This window comes from Sylvia atricapilla, chromosome 7 (assembly GCF_009819655.1).
Source record: "Sylvia atricapilla isolate bSylAtr1 chromosome 7, bSylAtr1.pri, whole genome shotgun sequence".
NCBI classification, from domain to species: Eukaryota; Metazoa; Chordata; class Aves; order Passeriformes; family Sylviidae; genus Sylvia; species Sylvia atricapilla.
The window spans coordinates 7,579,254-7,598,690 of record NC_089146.1 but is presented as its reverse complement, the minus strand read 5'-3'; the positions used below and the strand labels follow the sequence as shown (position 1 = coordinate 7,598,690).

At 40.6% G+C, this 19,437-nt stretch overlaps 1 protein-coding gene across 2 annotated transcripts; it reads right to left on the bottom strand.

Moving 5' to 3' along the window:
- Nucleotides 1-48: 48 nt before the first annotated feature.
- Nucleotides 49-7,097, bottom strand: LOC136363350 (asparagine synthetase domain-containing protein 1-like). 2 transcript variants are annotated; one of them, XM_066322518.1, is made up of 4 exons: nt 4,227-4,300; nt 2,096-3,652; nt 1,225-1,406; nt 49-371 (listed from the first exon to the last, which is right to left on the bottom strand). In XM_066322518.1, the coding sequence occupies exons 2-4, from the start codon at nt 3,557-3,559 to the stop codon at nt 110-112; spliced, it is 1,908 nt and encodes a 635-aa protein (XP_066178615.1). In that variant the 5' UTR covers nt 3,560-3,652; nt 4,227-4,300; the 3' UTR covers nt 49-109. The 2 variants fall into 2 exon arrangements, with proteins under 2 accessions (XP_066178615.1, XP_066178616.1); XM_066322519.1 differs by lacking the exons at nt 49-371; nt 1,225-1,406 and adding exons at nt 4,816-4,869; nt 6,965-7,097 and having other exon boundaries at nt 3,447-3,652; nt 4,227-4,302.
- Nucleotides 7,098-19,437: the final 12,340 nt, after the last annotated feature.

The window sequence follows — 19,437 nt, the reverse complement described above, 5'->3', positions numbered from 1 at the left end:
ATAATTATATCCAAGCATAAAAAAAAACCCCAGACCAAACATTCTGAGAAAAGTCAAAAGATTTACTGACTTTGCTTATAGAGTAAGTGCAACATTTTGAGATACAGCTCTATAATTCATCTACTGAAAGTAACTTCAGCCTGCTGCACGTGTCAGATGCCTTTTCAATGCTGCTCTCTAGTTTTGCAATCCGAGATCCGAACTGCACCGCCCTTTTTGGCAGAACAGCTGAGGCTGTCAGGCCCAGCTCCGTGGCTGCAAGGCGCAGGAGCAGCTTCTCGCCAATTCCTCGAGGTAAAGTCAAATCGGCTTTTTCTGAGACGGGCAGAGAATTGAGGAATGAAACAACATCTTCATCAAGAAAAGGAAACCTGAAAGAGAGGTTGATGAAGGGAAAGACCTTTTTTTAAAATTCCATAGGAATAGTCTTGGTTTTCCCCTTTACCACATGCAAAGACTGTGTGAAACTACACTGCAACTTTGAAATGAAAAATTTACACAACAAATGCTGGTATCATTCTGAATTTCAGGCATTCATACTAATCATGTGCATGGTTAAGAGCACTGCACACCCACCACTGCAGCTGTTCTTGTGCTGAGCTGAAAATGTGCAACTAAGAACAGATTTGGAAAAACACCGGCACAAAGATCACATGAACAAACCTTTCATGCACCTGAGTGGCCTCTGCTCCTGGACAACACCTAAGGAATTTTTTTCAAGTTGATGGTAGCATGGAGGAAGTAGACACAAATAAAATTACTCTTCACCTTTTCAGATTTAACAGCCAGGAAATGTGGTGGACATTGACTATGCCTTTACTGCATGGATAGGAATACAGAGTTTCTGTTACACTGTCATTCTCCAAAGATACTTCCCAAAGGTCCACACCAGAACACTGCAAAGTTCTGCAAAAGACTGTTCAGCTTAAAATGATAAAACCAGCTTGAATTTGCCTATTTTAACATCTGTTGCTGCTTCTTAAAACTTCCTAGATGGAAATCAAGTTGCTAAATTTCCTTAAGTAAACTCTTTCACAATATACTACAGACCACTTTTTTAAAGAGCAAAATCAAAAACTGCACAACACGGTACACATTAACAAAACTGCAGCATAACTGGAGACAATAAAACACAAAGAAGTTTCAATTAACATTTTGTTAGGGTTGTTAAAAACTGCATCTAACCAGCAAAACCAGTTTTGCTTCATGTTAAAACAGTAATACCTGGCTTCTTTTCTGTGATCACCGATGATCCTGTCATCTCTACCAAGATTTCGAGAAGAAATGCGACCTAACTCCATTTCAAGTTCCTTATTGAGACCCTCTAAGCCATCTTTTCTGAAGCAAACACGATGTCGAGAATACCCAGCAAGCTGCTCATCTGCTCCAATTCCTGTAAGCACAACCTGAGGAGATAGAATGTAAGAAATCTTAGTATCTGTGCAAGTTAATATGTAGCAGACCTGAAATGTTTAACTACATCTTAAGCAGAAAATTTTCAATATGCATCTTTTAAAGATATTACCTACCAGGATGGGCTGTGCCTTACACATTTACAAAGCCTGAAACAATTCCCAGTAAAGTCACAGGTAACTTTAATTCAGCTACCTGAATGTACACCCAGAGTGCTATTCATTTACCAGCTACTGGGTTAGTAACAATTACATCACACAAAGTAAAAATGGTTTGTTTACACTACTCAGTAAGTACAGTAAAATGTTTTATCAAAATAAAACACTGCATCTGGCCCATTACCGTGCCTTCAACAGCTAAAATTAAACAGTTCATTCTTTCCTACACAAACCACCAGGAACAGAGAAGTGAAAAATCAGAATTAAAAAATGATAGACGTTATATTTTTCTGACTCATTGCATATCCAAGTTCAGTGAAAAGCCATGCACATTACATGACAAAAGAACTGTGATTTTCAACTCTAGAATTACACGAATATTTTAATTATAGAATATTCTGCATTCTGACGGTACATTTCAGAATCCTTATGAATAGCAAAGATCCCAGCTGATTTCTGAATCAACAAAACTGTTTTTACATTCAGAAGTCAAACACAAGGCAGAAAACAAAACAAAACAGTACCTTTGCAGGACTTCTATATGGTTTCAATTCTCCTTGGTTACTAATGAAACCCTCTCCTCTGGAAGCAAACCAAATGGCACAGCCAATACTGTCATCCAAGACTGTATCCAGTGGATAGATTAAGTGATTAATACATTGTTTTCTCATTTTTTTCAATTCCTCTAGTGTAACATTAATTTCCACAAAGTTCCAGGTTCTTGAAGGGTTAATGGCTTCTAATTCCTTTAGTCCTGCCCTACCAGTGATTCTGTCAGGAACATCAAAGCAAGATACACGAGTACCAGTGTCAGCATCAAGATCGTGACAGCTTTCTTGAGGACAAAGCAAATCAAGCTGTACTTCATGTCTTTTAGTGGTACCCCTGTGCTTAGCTTGTTCTTTCATCACGAAAGCTACATTGAGAAGATCAATTGGCTCCTCCAAAGGCACGTGTTTATCAGCCAAGGCTGCAATAACCATAGAATCAATGCCACCAGAAAAGAGCACTGCAACATGTGCTTTCTTATGAGACATGCTTGGAACTTCTCTTGTTTTCTGATCTGGATCTCTAAAGAGACACAGGACTCGTCTCTTGACTGCTTCATTTAAAACATCAATGAATTGACAGGCTAATTTTTTCTTGTATTCCTCTGCAAGAAATTCTTGAAGGGTTTCTACAGAAACTACACAGTTAATGTTGCTAAAATTAGAGCCTGAACATGCTTTAGAAACTGTTTTATTTAAGGGGGTAACTGGTGCTCTAAGACACAGCTTTGATTCATTCACCACGAGACGTATGTGGTTTGGTAAGTCTTTCGACATTTGGTCAAGAACATTAATCCATGTTTCTTCTACTGCTTTCTCTCTGCAGCTGTACGTCCATGGAAACAATATTAAAGACAAAGATTTAGTGGTTGCACAAGCTTTGAGATCGATTTTGAAAATCCCAGATGCTGGGACTTCTTGCCACTGGTTGCCTGATTGAGAACAGCCGCTTACAGACGTGAGACAGAGAGCGCTGTCACCCTCAGAGCTGAACTGCCAAAGCAAACTACGGCGGCCAAAGTAATCTCTGCCAAACCATAAACTGTGCCTGGCTGCTTCGTAATAAATAAAAGACCAGGGACCTCGAAGGGATGAGAAGAGTGACAGAATGTCCACGTCACTGCTGCATAAAGCCAGCTGATGAAACATTACTTCAGTGTCATTCTCTAGATTTCCTACGTGCACTCCACCGAAAATTTCTCCATTCCAAAGAAAAACGTTGTTATTGGCATCTTCCAGAGGCTGGGGAGTCACCAGTCCCCTCAAGTGAAGTACATGGCCTGAAAACAGACATTCATAAGAGAGATCAGACACAGTTTTTATCAACTGTTGGCTACTGTCTGGTCCTCTTCTTCTCAGATGGCAGAGGATGTCTTCACTGAGGAAATCATGAATGGCATGCTGGCTGCACAGGGTAACAACACAGCAAATACCACACATTGCAACAGGGAATTCACATGAACTACTTCTTGATTTTAGCCTTTTCTGAATTTTCCAGCTCCTGATGTGCCTTCTTTAATTCATCTAATGTATCTGTGTAAGAGAATATGACAGAAATAATCAGTTTCATAAACAGGAAAGTTTATGCATAGATAAGTTTAAGAGTGTATCTACGAAATCAGTAATTCCAGCCACTTGTTCAATTAAAGTGATAAACATAAACCACTAATTAAACACAGTGCTATGTTTGTGTTCCATCATTACTAACACAAGATATATAAGCTTGCTGTAGCATATTCCTCTTTATTTGTACAAAGATGATTTTTTTTCCAAAGAAAGCCACAGGGCAATAAGGAAATGGGCAACTCCTGCCTATATAATCAATATGACTTCAACATTTGTAGTAAGAAAAGAGAACTGACAATTTAAATGGCAGAGCAATTAACCCAAATCAGAGCAAAGTAGCAATTGTTTGCTCCAGAAAATTAAATTTATACTTCTAAATTTACACTTTTCTAATGCATCATCACCTCCATTCTCCATTCTCCTGTTACTTTGTATTTGACACACTGCTGCGATTTTCTCATTTTAATATACCTTTGAAATCACCTACAAATACAGCTTTTAAACAGTAACTATTTGAGATACTTTTACACTGCAAACTTACTTTTGCACTGAGACAGCATTTCTGTCCGGTCGGCAAGGAAGAATATGTTGCTATTGGGTTGCTGCTTATAAACTCTCTGCAAAACAAAACCCACACTGTATTAAGTCAAAGCAGCAGATTCTGGAACCACACGGCAGCAGAAGCTGGTGTGGGTCCAAAGAGACACTCCTGGTATAAAAGTGAAGGGGTTAAGCTCTGCCCTGCCAACATCAGCATTCTAATGCTGCACCATCAAAAGCATTTAATGCTCAACTTAAGAAAATTCTGAATTTCTCTTTCCCTCATCCACATTCCATTTTAAACAAATGCACAGAAAAAGTAAGAATGCCTCATGAATCCTTGCAATTGGCTCAAACATCTTAATGATTAACTCAAAACATAAAAAAAGGAGAAAACCCAACATTGCACAAGTATACATAATCAAATTGTTTGCAGGACAAATTATTCTGAGCACAGCAGACCCCATGTTCATTAAAATCTGTAACAACAAATTAAAGACAGCACGCTCTGATTTTGTTGCCTCTCTTGTCTCTTATGTTTATTTCTCTGCTAAAATGAAATAGTTAAAAGCAAATTTGTAAAACCTTACCCGGTTCTTCTTCAAATTAGAAAGCTCATCGACTGCAATCTTCTGCTCTTTAATCTGAAAGGCAAAAGATGCATTTGTATTTAATGATAAAAACATGACATCATATTATAATCCCAGTGGTGAGCATGTCTACTGATATTTTAAGAGAGCTACATACACGTATAGCTGCTATTCTCCAAATGAATCACTGAAGACAAAGCAAGTATAAAAATTACACACTTAATTTCTCTAGAAACAGCTATTTTGTATGCATTGGTATTTCTCCTACTGTCAAAAGCCTCTGGGAAGTCAGAGTACCTATAACTGTTTATAATCAGAGAGCACATTTTTCCTCCTCAGAAGAGAACATGTACACAACTAATATAGCATCAAATAACTTCAAAAAATTAGCATAATATCAAGGATACACTTTATAATTGTAGGTATGCTCCAGATTCAAAATGAAATTAATGTAAATCCAAATACTCTAGAACTGTATTAGGAGCAATGGGAGCCTTTCTTACTGCTCTGGATTTTTACATTATCTTCCTTAGTGGGATTTACCACTCTGTTCTGCACTGATAGATGTGGCAGATATTCCCATTTTCTTTTACAACAGCAGCTATGAATGCTAAAGAGTAATCAGAAGAACTGTTGCAAAAGCCAGAAACTGAAATAGAATCTGTTCAGAGGGCACAATGCTTTTTGTTAGAAGCAAACAACATGGGTTCCTCTGCTCTTCCTTTGTGTCTCCTGGAACTGGTGCAAGAGTAGGAAGCTGCCACAGAGTGAGGTCAGCCAAAGTGAAATATGGCACACTGAAAGTACAACTCTTCCAGCAGCTACATCCATCTCTTGTATCTACAACACCAAAAAGGCAAAGCAGCAGAGACATCCCCTGCTAAGGACTAAACCAGCCACTTAGGCACAACAGAAGTGACAACCTGTAGTTCTGTGATGTCCCATCTTTGCAGCTTCCAGGCAATCAAAAACATCACAGTCTCTATACAACATGGCCATGCAGGAGTAATTTTTTCATATAATCACATAATGCTAAGGGGTTGGAAGGGACTTTAAAGATCATCTAGTCCCAACCTGCCCCCTGCCATGGGCAGGGACACATCCCACTAGACCTGGCTGCTCCAGGCCTTATCCAACCTGGCCTTGAACACTTCCAGGGCTAGGGCATCCACAACTTCTTGGGGCAACCTGTGCCAGTGCCTCACCATTCTCACAGCAAAGAATTTCTGCCTAGTATCTAACCCATATTTGCCCTCTTTCAACTTGTACACATTACTCGTCTTACCACTACAGTTCCTGACAAAGAGGCCCTTCTCTGGCTTCCCTGTAGGCCCCACTGGGATACTGGAAGGTTCTTTGGAGTGGCAGATTGCACACTGAACAAAGCTCCTCACACCAGGGAAGAGGCAGCAGATACATGAGGAGCACCACCTTCTAGGCTCAAATCCTCTGGGACATTTTGGACAGATTAAGCTGAACCAGATACTAGAAGGAAGCCATTTGAGAAACAGCTGAGGGTACTTGGCTTGTCCGGCCTGGAGGAGATGGAGAGGAGACCTCACAGCAGTCTACAAGTTCCTTACAAGGGGCAGACACTGATCTCTTCTCCCTGGTGACCAGTGACAGTACCACAGGGAATGGCCTGGAGCTGGGTCAGGGGCTGTTTCGGTCGGATACCAGGAAAAGATTCTTCACCCAAAGGGTGGTTGGGCACTGAACTCCCCAGGGAAAGTGGTAACAGCACCAGCCTGACAGAGGTCAAACAGCTTTTGGATAATGCATTCAGGCACGTGGTGTGATTCTTGGGGTGTCCTGTGCAGCGCAGGAGTTAGTCTCTGGGGGGGTCTCTTGAAACTCACGACAGCCTGAGATTCTATGAGAAAAACATCACTGCGCCACAGGTGACTTTCAAGCTCTACCTGAAGCAGTAAGACCCAAAATGCCAATCTGACAAGCGAGCCATTAGCGAGGCACGGGCTCGCTAAATGCAGGACGCTCTCGGGGCCCGAGGGCACAGGAGCCTCGGTCCCTGACAGCACCAGCATTCCTCTTCCTCACGCTGCTCGCACCCGAGGCGACGGGCTCCGGGGGCCGCCCGCGCCTCGGCCCGGACCCCGGCACAGGGCCCCGCGGGGCCGCCTCCGCTCACCCGCCGGCTCAGCTCCTCCTTCTGGCGCAGCTCCGCGCTCTCCCCATCCTCAGGCCACGGCGGGCGGCCGGACATCGTCCCGGCGGGCACCGGCCGCTCTCAGCCGACGGCGGCGACAGCCCCACACACTCACACGTACACCCACCTCAGCCAGTCGCGCCGGAGCGCATGCGCGCGGGCGGGGCCACGCAGAACACCACCAATGAGCAGGCGCGGCCGAGCACGCGCCCGACGGAGAACCAATCAGCAGGCGCGGCCGAGCACGCGCGGGGTCGCGGGCCGGATGGCGCGAATCCTGAGGGGGCTCGCGCCCCCGCCCGGGGGAAGGCGGCACTGCACCGGCTGGTCCCGGGCAGGACCGAGCCCCTGGGAGCCGTGTCCCTGAGGGCATCGGGATAGGCCCTAGGCGGAGATGATGTTTGGAATGAGGCTTGGAAACTGGGCTCCTCGTGTCGGAACAGCTGGAAAAGGAAAGGAGCGGCTTGGTGTGGTGTGACCCCGGGCTGCTGTCGGGCAGCGGGCTCTCAAACCCCTTTAAGCGATTTGTTTAAAGGTATTCCACAAGAGATACGAATCACACAGTATTTACAGATATTAGGATCGATGTTTCATTATGTTCATAATTAGGACATGTTTCTACAAGAAAGACAGAGAGAGACATATTAGAGGGCATGTAGTGACAGGATAAGGGGCAATGGACTCAAACTGACAGAGGGCAGGTTTAGATTAGATACTTGATGGAAATTGTTTACACGAGGATGTGAGACACTCGCACAAGTTTCCCAGAGAAGCTGTGGCAGCTCCATCCTTGCAAGTGTTCAAGGCCAGGTTGTACAGGACTCTGAGACACCTAATCCTTGATTAGTCTAATCCTTGCCCATGGCAGGGGGTTGAAATGAGATGATCTTTAAGGTCCCTTACAACCCAAATCATTTTAGGAGTCTATGATATTTATTATTATATAAGATGGATGTTTAAGACCATCCACCTAAGATTATCTTAACATTTCTCTGTCTCTTCCATTCTGCTATAGATATGTCACAGTGATGCATATGTCTACCTGTCTTTAAAAATACATAATCTGATTTTTATCTCTTTCCTTCTTTTTAAACATCATATAATTATTCTAAACATTCAAGAGTAATCCAGATTTACAGACTGCTAGTGACTGCTCAATTGCAGGATTTTATGAGATTTCTATCTCACTTGTAGTCCTTGTGGTACTGACTGCAGTGCAAATATAGTTCAAATATTCATGGACCATTTGAAATATTTGCAACTTTAGTAAGAGAGGTAGGAGTGTTGACTTTTTTTGCTTTAATCTCACATAATCATACATATTATATCTTTTGATAATACTTAATGTTTGTGAGCAGGATTGCACTTTGCTTGTATCCATGAGCTTGGTTGGAATGTCTGTGATGTTGATCAAAATTCTTGATAGTGATATAGGAAGAATTAGGATTTTGGCTCCTAGTAGGAGGATGAAGAAAGACAATTTGGCTATAAGAATATTTGGCAATACACTAACCTGCAAAAGCTGTGCTTATTTGCTTTTAACAGGAAGAGAAACTGAGGTTACACTTTCCTGAAAGGTCAGTCTTGCTCTTCCCTCCACCTTTGAGCACACACTTGGCCTGCAGCCTCCCTCCCCATGGCTGTGTGGTGGGACAGGTGAGGGAGCTGCCCTGTTTTCTCTGCAGTGCACAGCACTGCTATGATCCTGGCAGTCCCAAAGCAGAGCAGCTGAAGCTGCTGGGGACTTCTTGCCCAGGGGATGGAGTGGTTCTGGGGCTTATCCTTTGAATTCCTGAAGAAGTACACATATCTGGATCACGCAGATCAGTTTTGGTGCTCAGTGTCCTTTGTAGTTTGTCACTGTTGTTCTGTTGAATAATTTGCTTAATCTGAGTGACTCCCAGCCCTCTGCTGCTCAAGTGTTTTTTGTTGTTGTTGTTAATATGTTACAAAGGTTGGTGATCAAGTAACACAGTAGTCAAAGTATAATTTCTGCACTGATTACCCTTTTTATGTTCAGTAATAAATGCAGTTAATGTTTACTAATCAAAAATCCATTGCTCAGTGTTACTGATTGTTTCCAAAGAGTGATCATAATGGTTTTGAGGCATAATAGCAAATGTGGAATGGTTTTAACTTCTGGTCTTACCACAAACTGATGATTCTTCTACCGATAAGGAGTGGGCTTTTGATAAGTGCTTTAAAAAATGAATTAATTCCTGTGACAAGATCACTCCTGAAATTACATTTGTACCCACAATAAGAGCAGCTGTGTTTGCAACTCAGCAAAGGAAGAGGCTGGCACCTTTTCACTCCCAGTGCAGAGTGGTGTCATCTCCATTCCAGCTCATTTCAGGGCTGCTGCAGTTGTGGTGTTGGGATGTGCCTGCATTTTATTCCTGAAAGCTGGGGAGGGCACTTAGAGCCCATCTCCCTGACAGATAAGTGAGCAATGTCATTCAGTGACACATCTCTGGTCGTTGTGCTTGTGTCTGTGCACTTGTGCCAGCTCTGGTGCACTAAACTATTTTTCTTTTTACTAGCATAAACTATTTCTAGAGGTTAATAATGCCTGAAACAGTGTTACTAAAGTACAAAGTCTTTTAAAGCCTTCACCTTTTTAGTATCTGGCATTTTTAAAAATATAAAAAATAACACAAATTACCCAACAAGTCATGGAAGCAGCTAAAAACCAGAAGTAGTTGCTGATTCCAGGAAGTCTTTGAAGTTGCCATCGCCTGTTAGCAAATGCATGGCCCAAACAGTGACCTTTAAATAACCAAGCTCCAAAAGGCTGCTGTTAAAGCCACGCAGAAGAGGGGAGGCCATCCTTGTGACAACACTGCCAAGTCTTGAGAACCACTGTCCGTGGTGTTGGCAGTGCATTTGTGTTGGAGGATTTGACAGCTGTGAGAGGACAGGGCAGGACTGATTCTGCCTTGGAGGCTTAGCAGCCTCAAAGTTTCCCTGGTTTTTTGCTGTGGCTGGAATTCCACATGTCCTCGGTTCTGTATCTCTCAGCTGACACTTGGTGACATGTTAAGGCACCGTAATCGGTTGTGGGTTCAAGTCTGAGTGGTTTATGAGGTTCAGCTGTTAGTGACTGATCTGAGGAAACCCGTCGTGCTTTAGAAGAGCCGGTCACAGAGCTCCTCGGAGGGGAATAGTGCCAGGGCAATTGTAGCTCTGGCGTTGGCCACAAGAGAGCAAGCTGAAACTGTGCTGGCTGCTCAGAGACAGACAAGGAAAGAGTGAGGCCATCCATGTAAGACAGGTGGATGAGGTCTCTAGAAGGGGAGAGCACAGTCAGAGGACATTGCATTATGCAGTTTTTTGTCTGTTTTGGAACATCCTCAGTTCTGATCCTGGGTTATTTTGTATTCAGATGCTGTAGCATCATAATCCACGTAAGTAGATTCTGAGATGTAACATCAACCTCTCTGTTAATTTCACAGTTGAACCTGTATTTCAACGATTTGCTAATATATATCAGTCTAATTTATATCAGTCCACGAAAATTCAAATTGTTGAAATTAGCTGGGTTTGCCCCTTCTGCTAATTTGTCTGAGACATCAGGATTTGAAAGCAGTTAGGTTAATTTACACAGCGAGGAATCTGTGTATATATATACACTGGAATCTAGGCAAAATTGTGGTTTGTTTCCTTAGGTTAAGTACCTAGATTGTCAGTTACACAAGAAACCTTGCAAAGTCTATCATCATTCTACTTAAAAAGTCCTGTCACTGGATGTAAAACAAGAAGTCTGAGCAGTTTTATGGTCCTGAAGTACAGTCAGTTTTTTCAGCACAGCAGTTTACTTCCGACTGTTAAAGCAATCTGTTAAATCTTCACTGTTAAAGCAATCTGAGAACTTATTTGCACAAAAATTCTGTGTAGTTCACAAGCATAAAATTACTAATTTTGTAATTAAAAGCAGAATTTCATCACTTTCACATAGAGGATTTTAAGGCTGTTTTCAAAATAGCTGAGAACTTTCATCCGTTTCTCATTGATTTTTACAATCTGATTGCATACCTCAAAGCTTCTAAAAATGCTGAATCAAACAGCTTATTTGTAAAATACTCCCAGCAGCCTTTCATCTGATGATTTAAATAAGAGAAGATTTAAAAGTGGACTTTTCCAAGTCCACTGTGTTCTTCTTCAATGTAAAACTGAAGTAACTTTAATGAACACAAGAACCTTTCTCCAGGTCTTGCATTGCTGTAGTTGAGAAGGTTTGACCTTTAATTTTCGTAATTTTTTCCTTCCTTAGTGCAGAACAATTTGCTGTGCACTTTGTTGGACTTTAAAAGAGAGTTGAGTGCTAGTTTCACTTAGAAATGCAGAACTAAAAGATTTGGGTTTGTCTGATGCAGGGCAGTCCCTCACAAGCTCTGAATAACCAACACACAGGTTTACTGCAGGAACTGCTTTGAATATGGGATCGGAGTTCCAGATACTCACTTTGAGCAATGAATGTTTAGGGATCTTAAAAGATCAAGTGCTCTGTCTAACAAAACAAACATTTTGTTTGCAGTGTGAAGATAGCAGCCTGGTGCCTGAGTGCTGGAAGCTCTTCTGTTGGTGCCACCAAAGAGGAGGTGTTTGAGAGGCTTAGAACTGCTCAGGAACATTGGATAGGCAGAGGCCTCCTTTGGATTATCTTGGATTGGATATCCTGATATAAAATCAGATTAGTGCCAATACTTCTGCCTAATGAGAAAAGAAAGAGAGAACTGCACCAAAAACACTCTGAGTGGAGAGTCAACCTGCCCAGTAAGTCTGATTTTTGGAAGCTGAGTTAGGAAATCTGGAGAAGACTGGAGGGATAATTATGGGCTTGCTTCTCTTTTCTGTTGGGAGTGCCTCCATGACAGTAAGTACTGTGTTTAATACTATGTACAAGTGATATTTTCTGGAAGATAAGATCCAGAGGCTGGTTTTGGAGGCTGGATTGTTTGGCCGGCCTGGGCTGAAGGTATGGAAGTGGCAGCCTGCTTTTGCTCCCATGATATGGGTCGCCTGGAATCAGGGACTTGGTAATTTCAGGTGAGGTAGGTTACAGCCCCATAAAGCACGTTCCATAGGCACACAACAGACACCTCAGTGAGAGCTGGGACAGAACAAAACATGTCTGAGCAAGCTGGAGAAAGGGGGAAATGCAGAATACCTTTGCAAGGCTCTTTGAGGCAAGAGTGAAGGGCAGCTGTTTGCTCTAAGATGCCCAGGTGGATTAGGATCTTGCTTAGGCTGTTTTATTACATGTGTTTCTCTCATGTACCTTTTGTGCCTTTGTTCTTACTGTCACAAACATTTGCACTTGGCCCCTGCTACTGGGCAAACAGAGCCACTAGAGATGTTGTTTTTCCACGTCTGGAGATGGGAGTTATTTGAAAGAAAACACTAAGGTGTTCAAATTCTAATGTGCCAGAGGCCATGTTATCAAACAGCTTGTTTGGCTTCATTTATTTTTAAACTTCATTCTTTCTGTCTTAGGCTGTGCTGAGGCCTTCCCATTTATGCCATTACCCACTGTCCTTACTCCTCTTCAATTCCCTTTGTATTTTTTTTTCTCTCTTCTCCAAGTTTTGGTACAACTCAGCCTGCACACATGGCAAAACAACCTGGGACCCAAAGAAACGGAACCCTTTGTAGAACTTTCAGTCTTGAGGGTGATACTTGTTCTCAGTCCTTTTATGATGAATGTGATACATAGTGCTTTTGGGTCCCCAGGACTCAAAATGCCCGAGTGAGATTAATGAAAACAGAGAGGAAATCTAAGCCAAAGCTGTGTGAGTTGGCAGGGTGAGGAACAGAACTTGGAGGTCCTGGCTTTTATTCACATTCCACCTTCAAACATTAGTATTTCCATGTTTAAATCACTATTTCCATATTTAAAATTGGGCTATTTTTGCTTTATGAAGTCACAGTCAGAAAACTACTCATTGCAGAAATATTCACTGCACTGAATTGCAAGTGTGTATCTATTATAATTTTATCAGTTTTTATGTTGACTGTTTTAAACCTTCATGCTTGCTTGGCCACCAAGACCCTTCATCTCAGTAGCTGGAAAGAAAATATTCTGATCAAGTTCTTCTGGAGCAGCAGACTAAGCATTGCACAGGTAGGTGGCCTCTGACAGAAAAGCTCACAGAAAAGAGTTCATGAAACATTTATTTTGGTTATCACAGAACAAAACATTTCTATCTGTCATGTTGACATAAAATTTAAAAAGGCAAAATTCCCCGATTGCAAGTTGCTGTGCCTTAAGCTTTACTATGATTGTCATCTTATTTCAAGTCTAAACATCGCTGAGGTGTAGCTGTTTTCCCCAAATACTCTCCTGTGAAACTCCATCACTGATCCTATGCCCTTTCCCACTTTACCACAGTTTTTGGAGTAACTACAGCTGTTGCAGTTAAGGAAGAAGGGCCCATGGCAGCACAAAAGGGCAGGCTGTAACTGCTGTGAGGTGTAAGAATCTCATGGTTTAGGTAGTGTAACAGTCCTCAAAATATTTCCTTCTCTTTCAAGGCAGAACCACTAGAACCGAGAAACCAGTAATGAAAATGCTGGTAGGCTTTGAATGTTTGCCTTATTTGTATCTGATGCAGTTACTTGTAATGCAGTAATGCTGTCTACATTCCTGGTATTTCAGTGCTGATTTTTAAAACATTAATCCATAATTTGGAGAAAAAATAACCACAAGGGAGGGAGAGATATCACTGAATATTTAGCAAAACTCCAGGAATTATGCAACAAATAAAATTATGTGTAGGGACATCCGTAGATGGCAGAGACAAGGTACTCTGAAGACCTGAGATATTCTAGAAACACGTGGTTTTATTGCAAGGGTCGTCGGTAAAGAGGGCCTGCTTTCAGCCACCAGCCTTGGCTGAAACAAAGCCCTTGAAGGGAGAGAGAGAGAGAGAGAGGGTGTGAGGTAAGGGAGGTAAAAAAGCGAGTACCGGGGTCAGGGCGGGAGGAGAGAGAGAGGTAGAAGAAGCAGAGGGAGAGAGCAGGCAAAGAGAAGGGGCGAAGAGGCAAGAGCGCAGACAGAAGAGAAGAGATGAAAAAGTAAGAGTGTAAGAGAGTAAGAGTGTGAGGACCTTGTTAAAAAACATTATATCTCCTTTTGTGATGAATATTCTAATTTACAGTGACCAACTGGCGTAAGATACAAAACCTACAAACTTTGCATGCAGCCTATGAGAACTACTAAATTACCATATCATCCTATATTCTAAACTCTAAAGACTACTCTTCTTACCTACTTTTTCCTTGATGCTTTGGCAGGGTGGAGACAGACTGCATTCTTGGGTCCTTTTGTTTTCTGTCCTTCAACCTATCTCCAGTTAATCACTGTCTTCCTGCCTGCCATGCCTACATCTCAAAGCTGGCCTTCATTTCTATTTCACTCAAAGACTTTATATCTCCAGTATTTCTTACCAGACAATCATATCCATAAGCCTTTCCTGTCCCATCTTTCCCAACAATGATGTATTTTAATTGTTGACTATTTAGCAAAACTTTGCCCACAGCTCTGAATTTAACAGTAATTTAGGTAATAGAATTAAGGTCTTTCTGCCATTGACATAGATTTTCACATGTGAGAGAGGTAGCCTAGATAAATCATGCAATTTTGTAACACTTAACATTTGAGTAACATCCTTTTTATTAATATTCTGACATTTCTTACAGAAAGGTGCTGGTATTTAGCACTTCAGAAATCAGTACAGTAGCTGTCCAGAAAACAAAACAACCCCAAACTAGCACTAGCTATCTGTAAATTAATATCTCAGTCTACACACAATGTTAGTTCAGTAAATACTGTTAAAGCAAACTTTTAAAACCTTTATACAAGGTTATGAATATGACAGTATTAGTGTAACTGGACAGATTTACTGAGTAGTGACCTTGGTTAGCAGTGAAAGTCAGAAATAAAAATACTGAATTTAGAATAAACAAGCTTCACCAAATTTTGCTTATAGGTCTCAACAGGTTGAAGTGACAGTCCTGTCAGCATCAGTTTACATGGCATAAAGGACAAAAATTTACAGTGGCCATTAGTAAAATGGTAAAATTGCAGCAACTTGGGCAACATGTGATTACATTTGATTCTCTGCAGGCCAGAATAAACAGAGAGGCACCACAATAAATTGTAATGAAGGAACATACAATTTTGTAATGATTCCAGTCCAAACGGATGAACGTTCTCTCTAAAGAAGGGAAAACAGACAACTATTTTTTACTTTGTATCTTCTTAACCTCCTCTGCTCTTTCCATCTTCAATGAAATCTTGAAAAATCATTATCCAGGAGATCATGAATTGGTCAAAATCCTCTTATGGACAGTTTTCAGAGCTCAAAAGAGAATTCAAAATTTAAAGCCACTTTTAGATACAGAGTATGGTTAAGACTGAACTGCAGGGGTTCATGAGTTCTCTGTCCTGGTAGGAAAAAACCCTGCATCTGAGCTCCTGAGCAGTGGTGTCACAGGCTCTGCTTGGCTTAATGGTAAGCAGAGTTAAAGTGATAAATCTGTCACAACTGTTCTAGCACTTATACAGTAATCAGCACAATTAAAGTAGGGCAGGTTTGGCCAACGCCTGCTGAAAAAGCCTCATAGTCCTTGCAACTATCAGATTTACTGTATTACCTACACAGCTACTGCAGAGATTACATTAAGGTATCTGATTTAAGATTGTATTAACTGGAAGGAGGTCATGATCTCTTAAAAAAATCAGAGGAAGACAATAATTGTTTTTGTTTTTTTTTAATTTTACTTTTTATCGGAAGTATTTAATTGACTTTTAGTCCTCTGTTTAGTAAGTCCACTGTATACAGCCTAACATATTGTTTGTTCCTGAAATGGATGCAACACCTCCTCAGCTGCATACAGAGCCTTTGGAAATATATTTGGCTAAGAAATGAAGGCTCTAGCATTCAGTTACTGTTCATGTAACTTACACTTGTTTGTTTACTGTGTTTCCCACAAAGTGTTGCCAGGAGACTTTGCCAGGCTTGTTTTCAATCATGCACTAAACTAGACTCCAGCAGACTTCATGCTTCCTCCATTAGTGCTCTGCCTTGGTCTTTTTAATAAAACAGCTTACACCTCGGAGAATAAAATATATTATTTGAATGGCCGAAAAACTGGAAAATTTTGTTCAGAGATGGGAAATTAAATGCATTTCTTGTTCTGAGTAAGAACTGTAAAAAGGATTTATTTTTTGTTTATTCTCATCTTTAGTATTTTAAACTGTAATAAAGTCATTATCGCCTTATTATAGAAATTGGATGTGTGATCTGCATCTTGCTTGTTTAAATGAATAGTACTCTGCAAAGCCAAATTCTGCTGCTTTCCTCTTATAGATAATTTGAATCAAATGACTTGATTACAAAGCAAGATGAGCAAGGTTTAGCTGGTGAAGCACTATTTGGGTTATTGCATTCTTCTTGCAGAGAATTTAAGCAGCACAGTCTTGAACACCTTGCTGCTGGAGGGTTTTTCTTAGATATAATCAAACTTCAGGTCTCACAGGTATAACACATATATACCTCACAGTATAAATTTAACTGCGTGGAAGTTTGTGAATACAGAAATACAAGTTTATATATACGCAAATAAGCCTACCCTATCAGGTAAAAATCCTTGACATTCTATTTATTGTTACTAGCATTTCTTTTTATTGCAGAATTCTATGTTTCATATGTATTTATGTTGTCAAATAAGGACAAACACAGAAGCATTGTAAGCACTTAAAACCCCTTGCAAACAAATAATAATAATTATAATAAACCACCTAGAGAAAACAGAAAGAATTTTAAATAACTTTATACCTTAAGAGATGCTGTTCTTGCTCCATATCTGATCTGTCTTGCCTACCAATACTCAACTTTGTCTTGGGCTTGATGACCTATGAGGATTGCCAGATGCTGTTTTGAAAAGGATTTTTAGGTCATCATGGATAACTCAAATAATAGTTTTTCAAGTTTACAGAAGTCGTTAAAACCTAAACTCGGGTGACTTAACACTTGGACAAAATTAAAATCCATACAAACAGAACAGCAAAGGGGAACATTTCAGATGTAATGAATCAGACCTACATATGCAATTGATACCACTGCAGTCTGCTGTTTTCTTTCAGGCACTACTCCACTCCAAAACCATGCAGGATATCTTAGTATTTATCTTGGCAAGCATATTCAGTATTAAATTCACCTCAATATATTATCTTGACAGTATAGTCAGTGTTCAGGCTGCGTTTAAATTTTCAAAACTGAAGGAATTTTTCTTTGACCAGGCTGCGTCATGCACGTAGCTGATGAAGAAAGCTGAACATCTGACTCTAGTTACTGAACAATTCAGTTTCTAGCCATTGCAAGGTTTGAGTGTGCCTCATATTCTGATGCTGAGAGCAAAGCTGAGGAGACTGAGGGTAAAGGTTTTGTGTTTTAACAGGTAGATAGGGAAGTGATTTGGGGGGCTGGAGGAAGAGAAGGTTTGTAGTATTCAGCCTCTTCCCAGCAGAGCTTCTAATGACAGGTTGCACCATCTATTCTGTCTACATATCTAGCCCTATGCAGAACAAAAATGAGGAAATACTTGCTAGATGATTGGAAAGATGTTTGCCAACAGTGTTGACATTAGTTACCTTTCTGATCTGACACTTCTCTGATACTGTGTGTTTGACATGTGGGAGAATTATTTACAACTCAATCAAAACTGGAAAAATGGTTGAAAGAGACATCCAACTAACAGAGATTGTTGGCTCTTTTAAATCTAATTTTATAACAGGAAAAGCACTGTTGGTGGGGTATTAATACATTTAGAACTGAAAATATTTATGTTGCCCATGGTTGGTAAGTAAAATGTAATCCCCTAGAAAATTCCTAGTTTTAAAATGCTGAATTTTATTTTCATAGAATATTTTTGTGAGAAATAAGGGTTTTGGTTTTTTTTGGTCATAGAGTATAGTTCAATAGGGAGAGTGAAATCTCATGCTTCACTAATTGTCAGAAGGGAATTAATTTAAACCCTTTACTTTCCTGTAGTTGTGTGTGCAGAAGGAACAGTGAGTTGCACAGCTACTGAAATCTGCTTTGTAGTACTGGCTGTTGTAAGGCAGGCCAGAATGTCAGGAACTTATAAGATTCACCTACTGCAGGGCCAAATGTTCCTGTTAAGAATTGAACAGCAGCATCAGAAGACACAGTATCTTGCACTTGTACCAACTACTGCTGGCTGTTCAGTGTTCAAGCAATTGCACAAATGCCAGTTGTCCTGTATCAGGAGATGGGCAGTTGGCAATGCTAAGCTTTGGTTATCATCTTTACTTTTGATGCTTTCACTGTGCTAATTAGCATGGCTTATTAAAAACAACTGGATTCTCTGAGGTTTGTTGCATTTGCTTTTTAGCATTAGAACATTGTTTTTTCCACTGAAGCATTTACTAGAGTTTTTACTGAGATACAGCTACAGGGAATTCTGCTTAGACATTAACACAAATAATTTTTCATGGCTTTTCTCACTAGTTCATCTTTAAAAGTAATTTTGCAATGTATTTGTAGCTAGTAAATAGGTATTTTTGCAAGGGTTTATTTATTATACATCTGTCAATTTCTGATTTTCAGAACAGAGCTCATGCATAGCAAAATTATTTAGCAGCATTTTATTGTTTAATTCTTTATGGTTTGTTACTCATCAGTGTTTTGTGTGTTTGGATCAAGTAGCTCTGTGTCACTGCCTGTGAAGCATCTTCTGTATGACCTGATAGGTGAAATATTTCTGGTAAACTCAGTTAGCTCTGGTTAATTCATGTTCCATATGTTACTGTGATTTGATGTTAGACTGTACTTTCAGTTCTTCATATTTGAAAGTCATTAAGCATCCTTCCTGCTTGACTTCAGTGCCATTGCTTCATGTGTTTATTTGCTTATTGTTTAATTGTAAAATAAAACTTTACTTCTGAGGATATTTAAAAGTAATCACCCACTCTTCACTAGGTATGAAGTAATCTCCGTTTCCTGGCCTTAATTGTTGCATAACACTGCAATGCACAGTGGTGGAACAGCTGCAACATCCTGACTGAAAATGCTGCATTATGTCTGAGGAGGGAGTGTGGTGTAATCAGGCTAATATTCTGTCCTTGAGCACCCTGCACTGCCTACAGAATAATACAAAACATGCCAACTTCAGACAGGAAGGATTATTCATTGGAGGAAATTTCCTGGCTAACCCAGCCAGGTTTAGAGTGGACATCATGAAAGGCTCTTACTAGGCAGTAGCTTTGTCTAGCAAGCTGTTTTCCTGCAAACAGAGATTTGATGAAAGATCAGAGTGCCACACCCTGTGCATAGGTGTGGGAAGAACATTTATCATTGTTTGGTTTGGTACCCAAATGACGTTGCTGATTTTTGATTTGCTGAGGTGATGAACAGCCTGACCTCTGT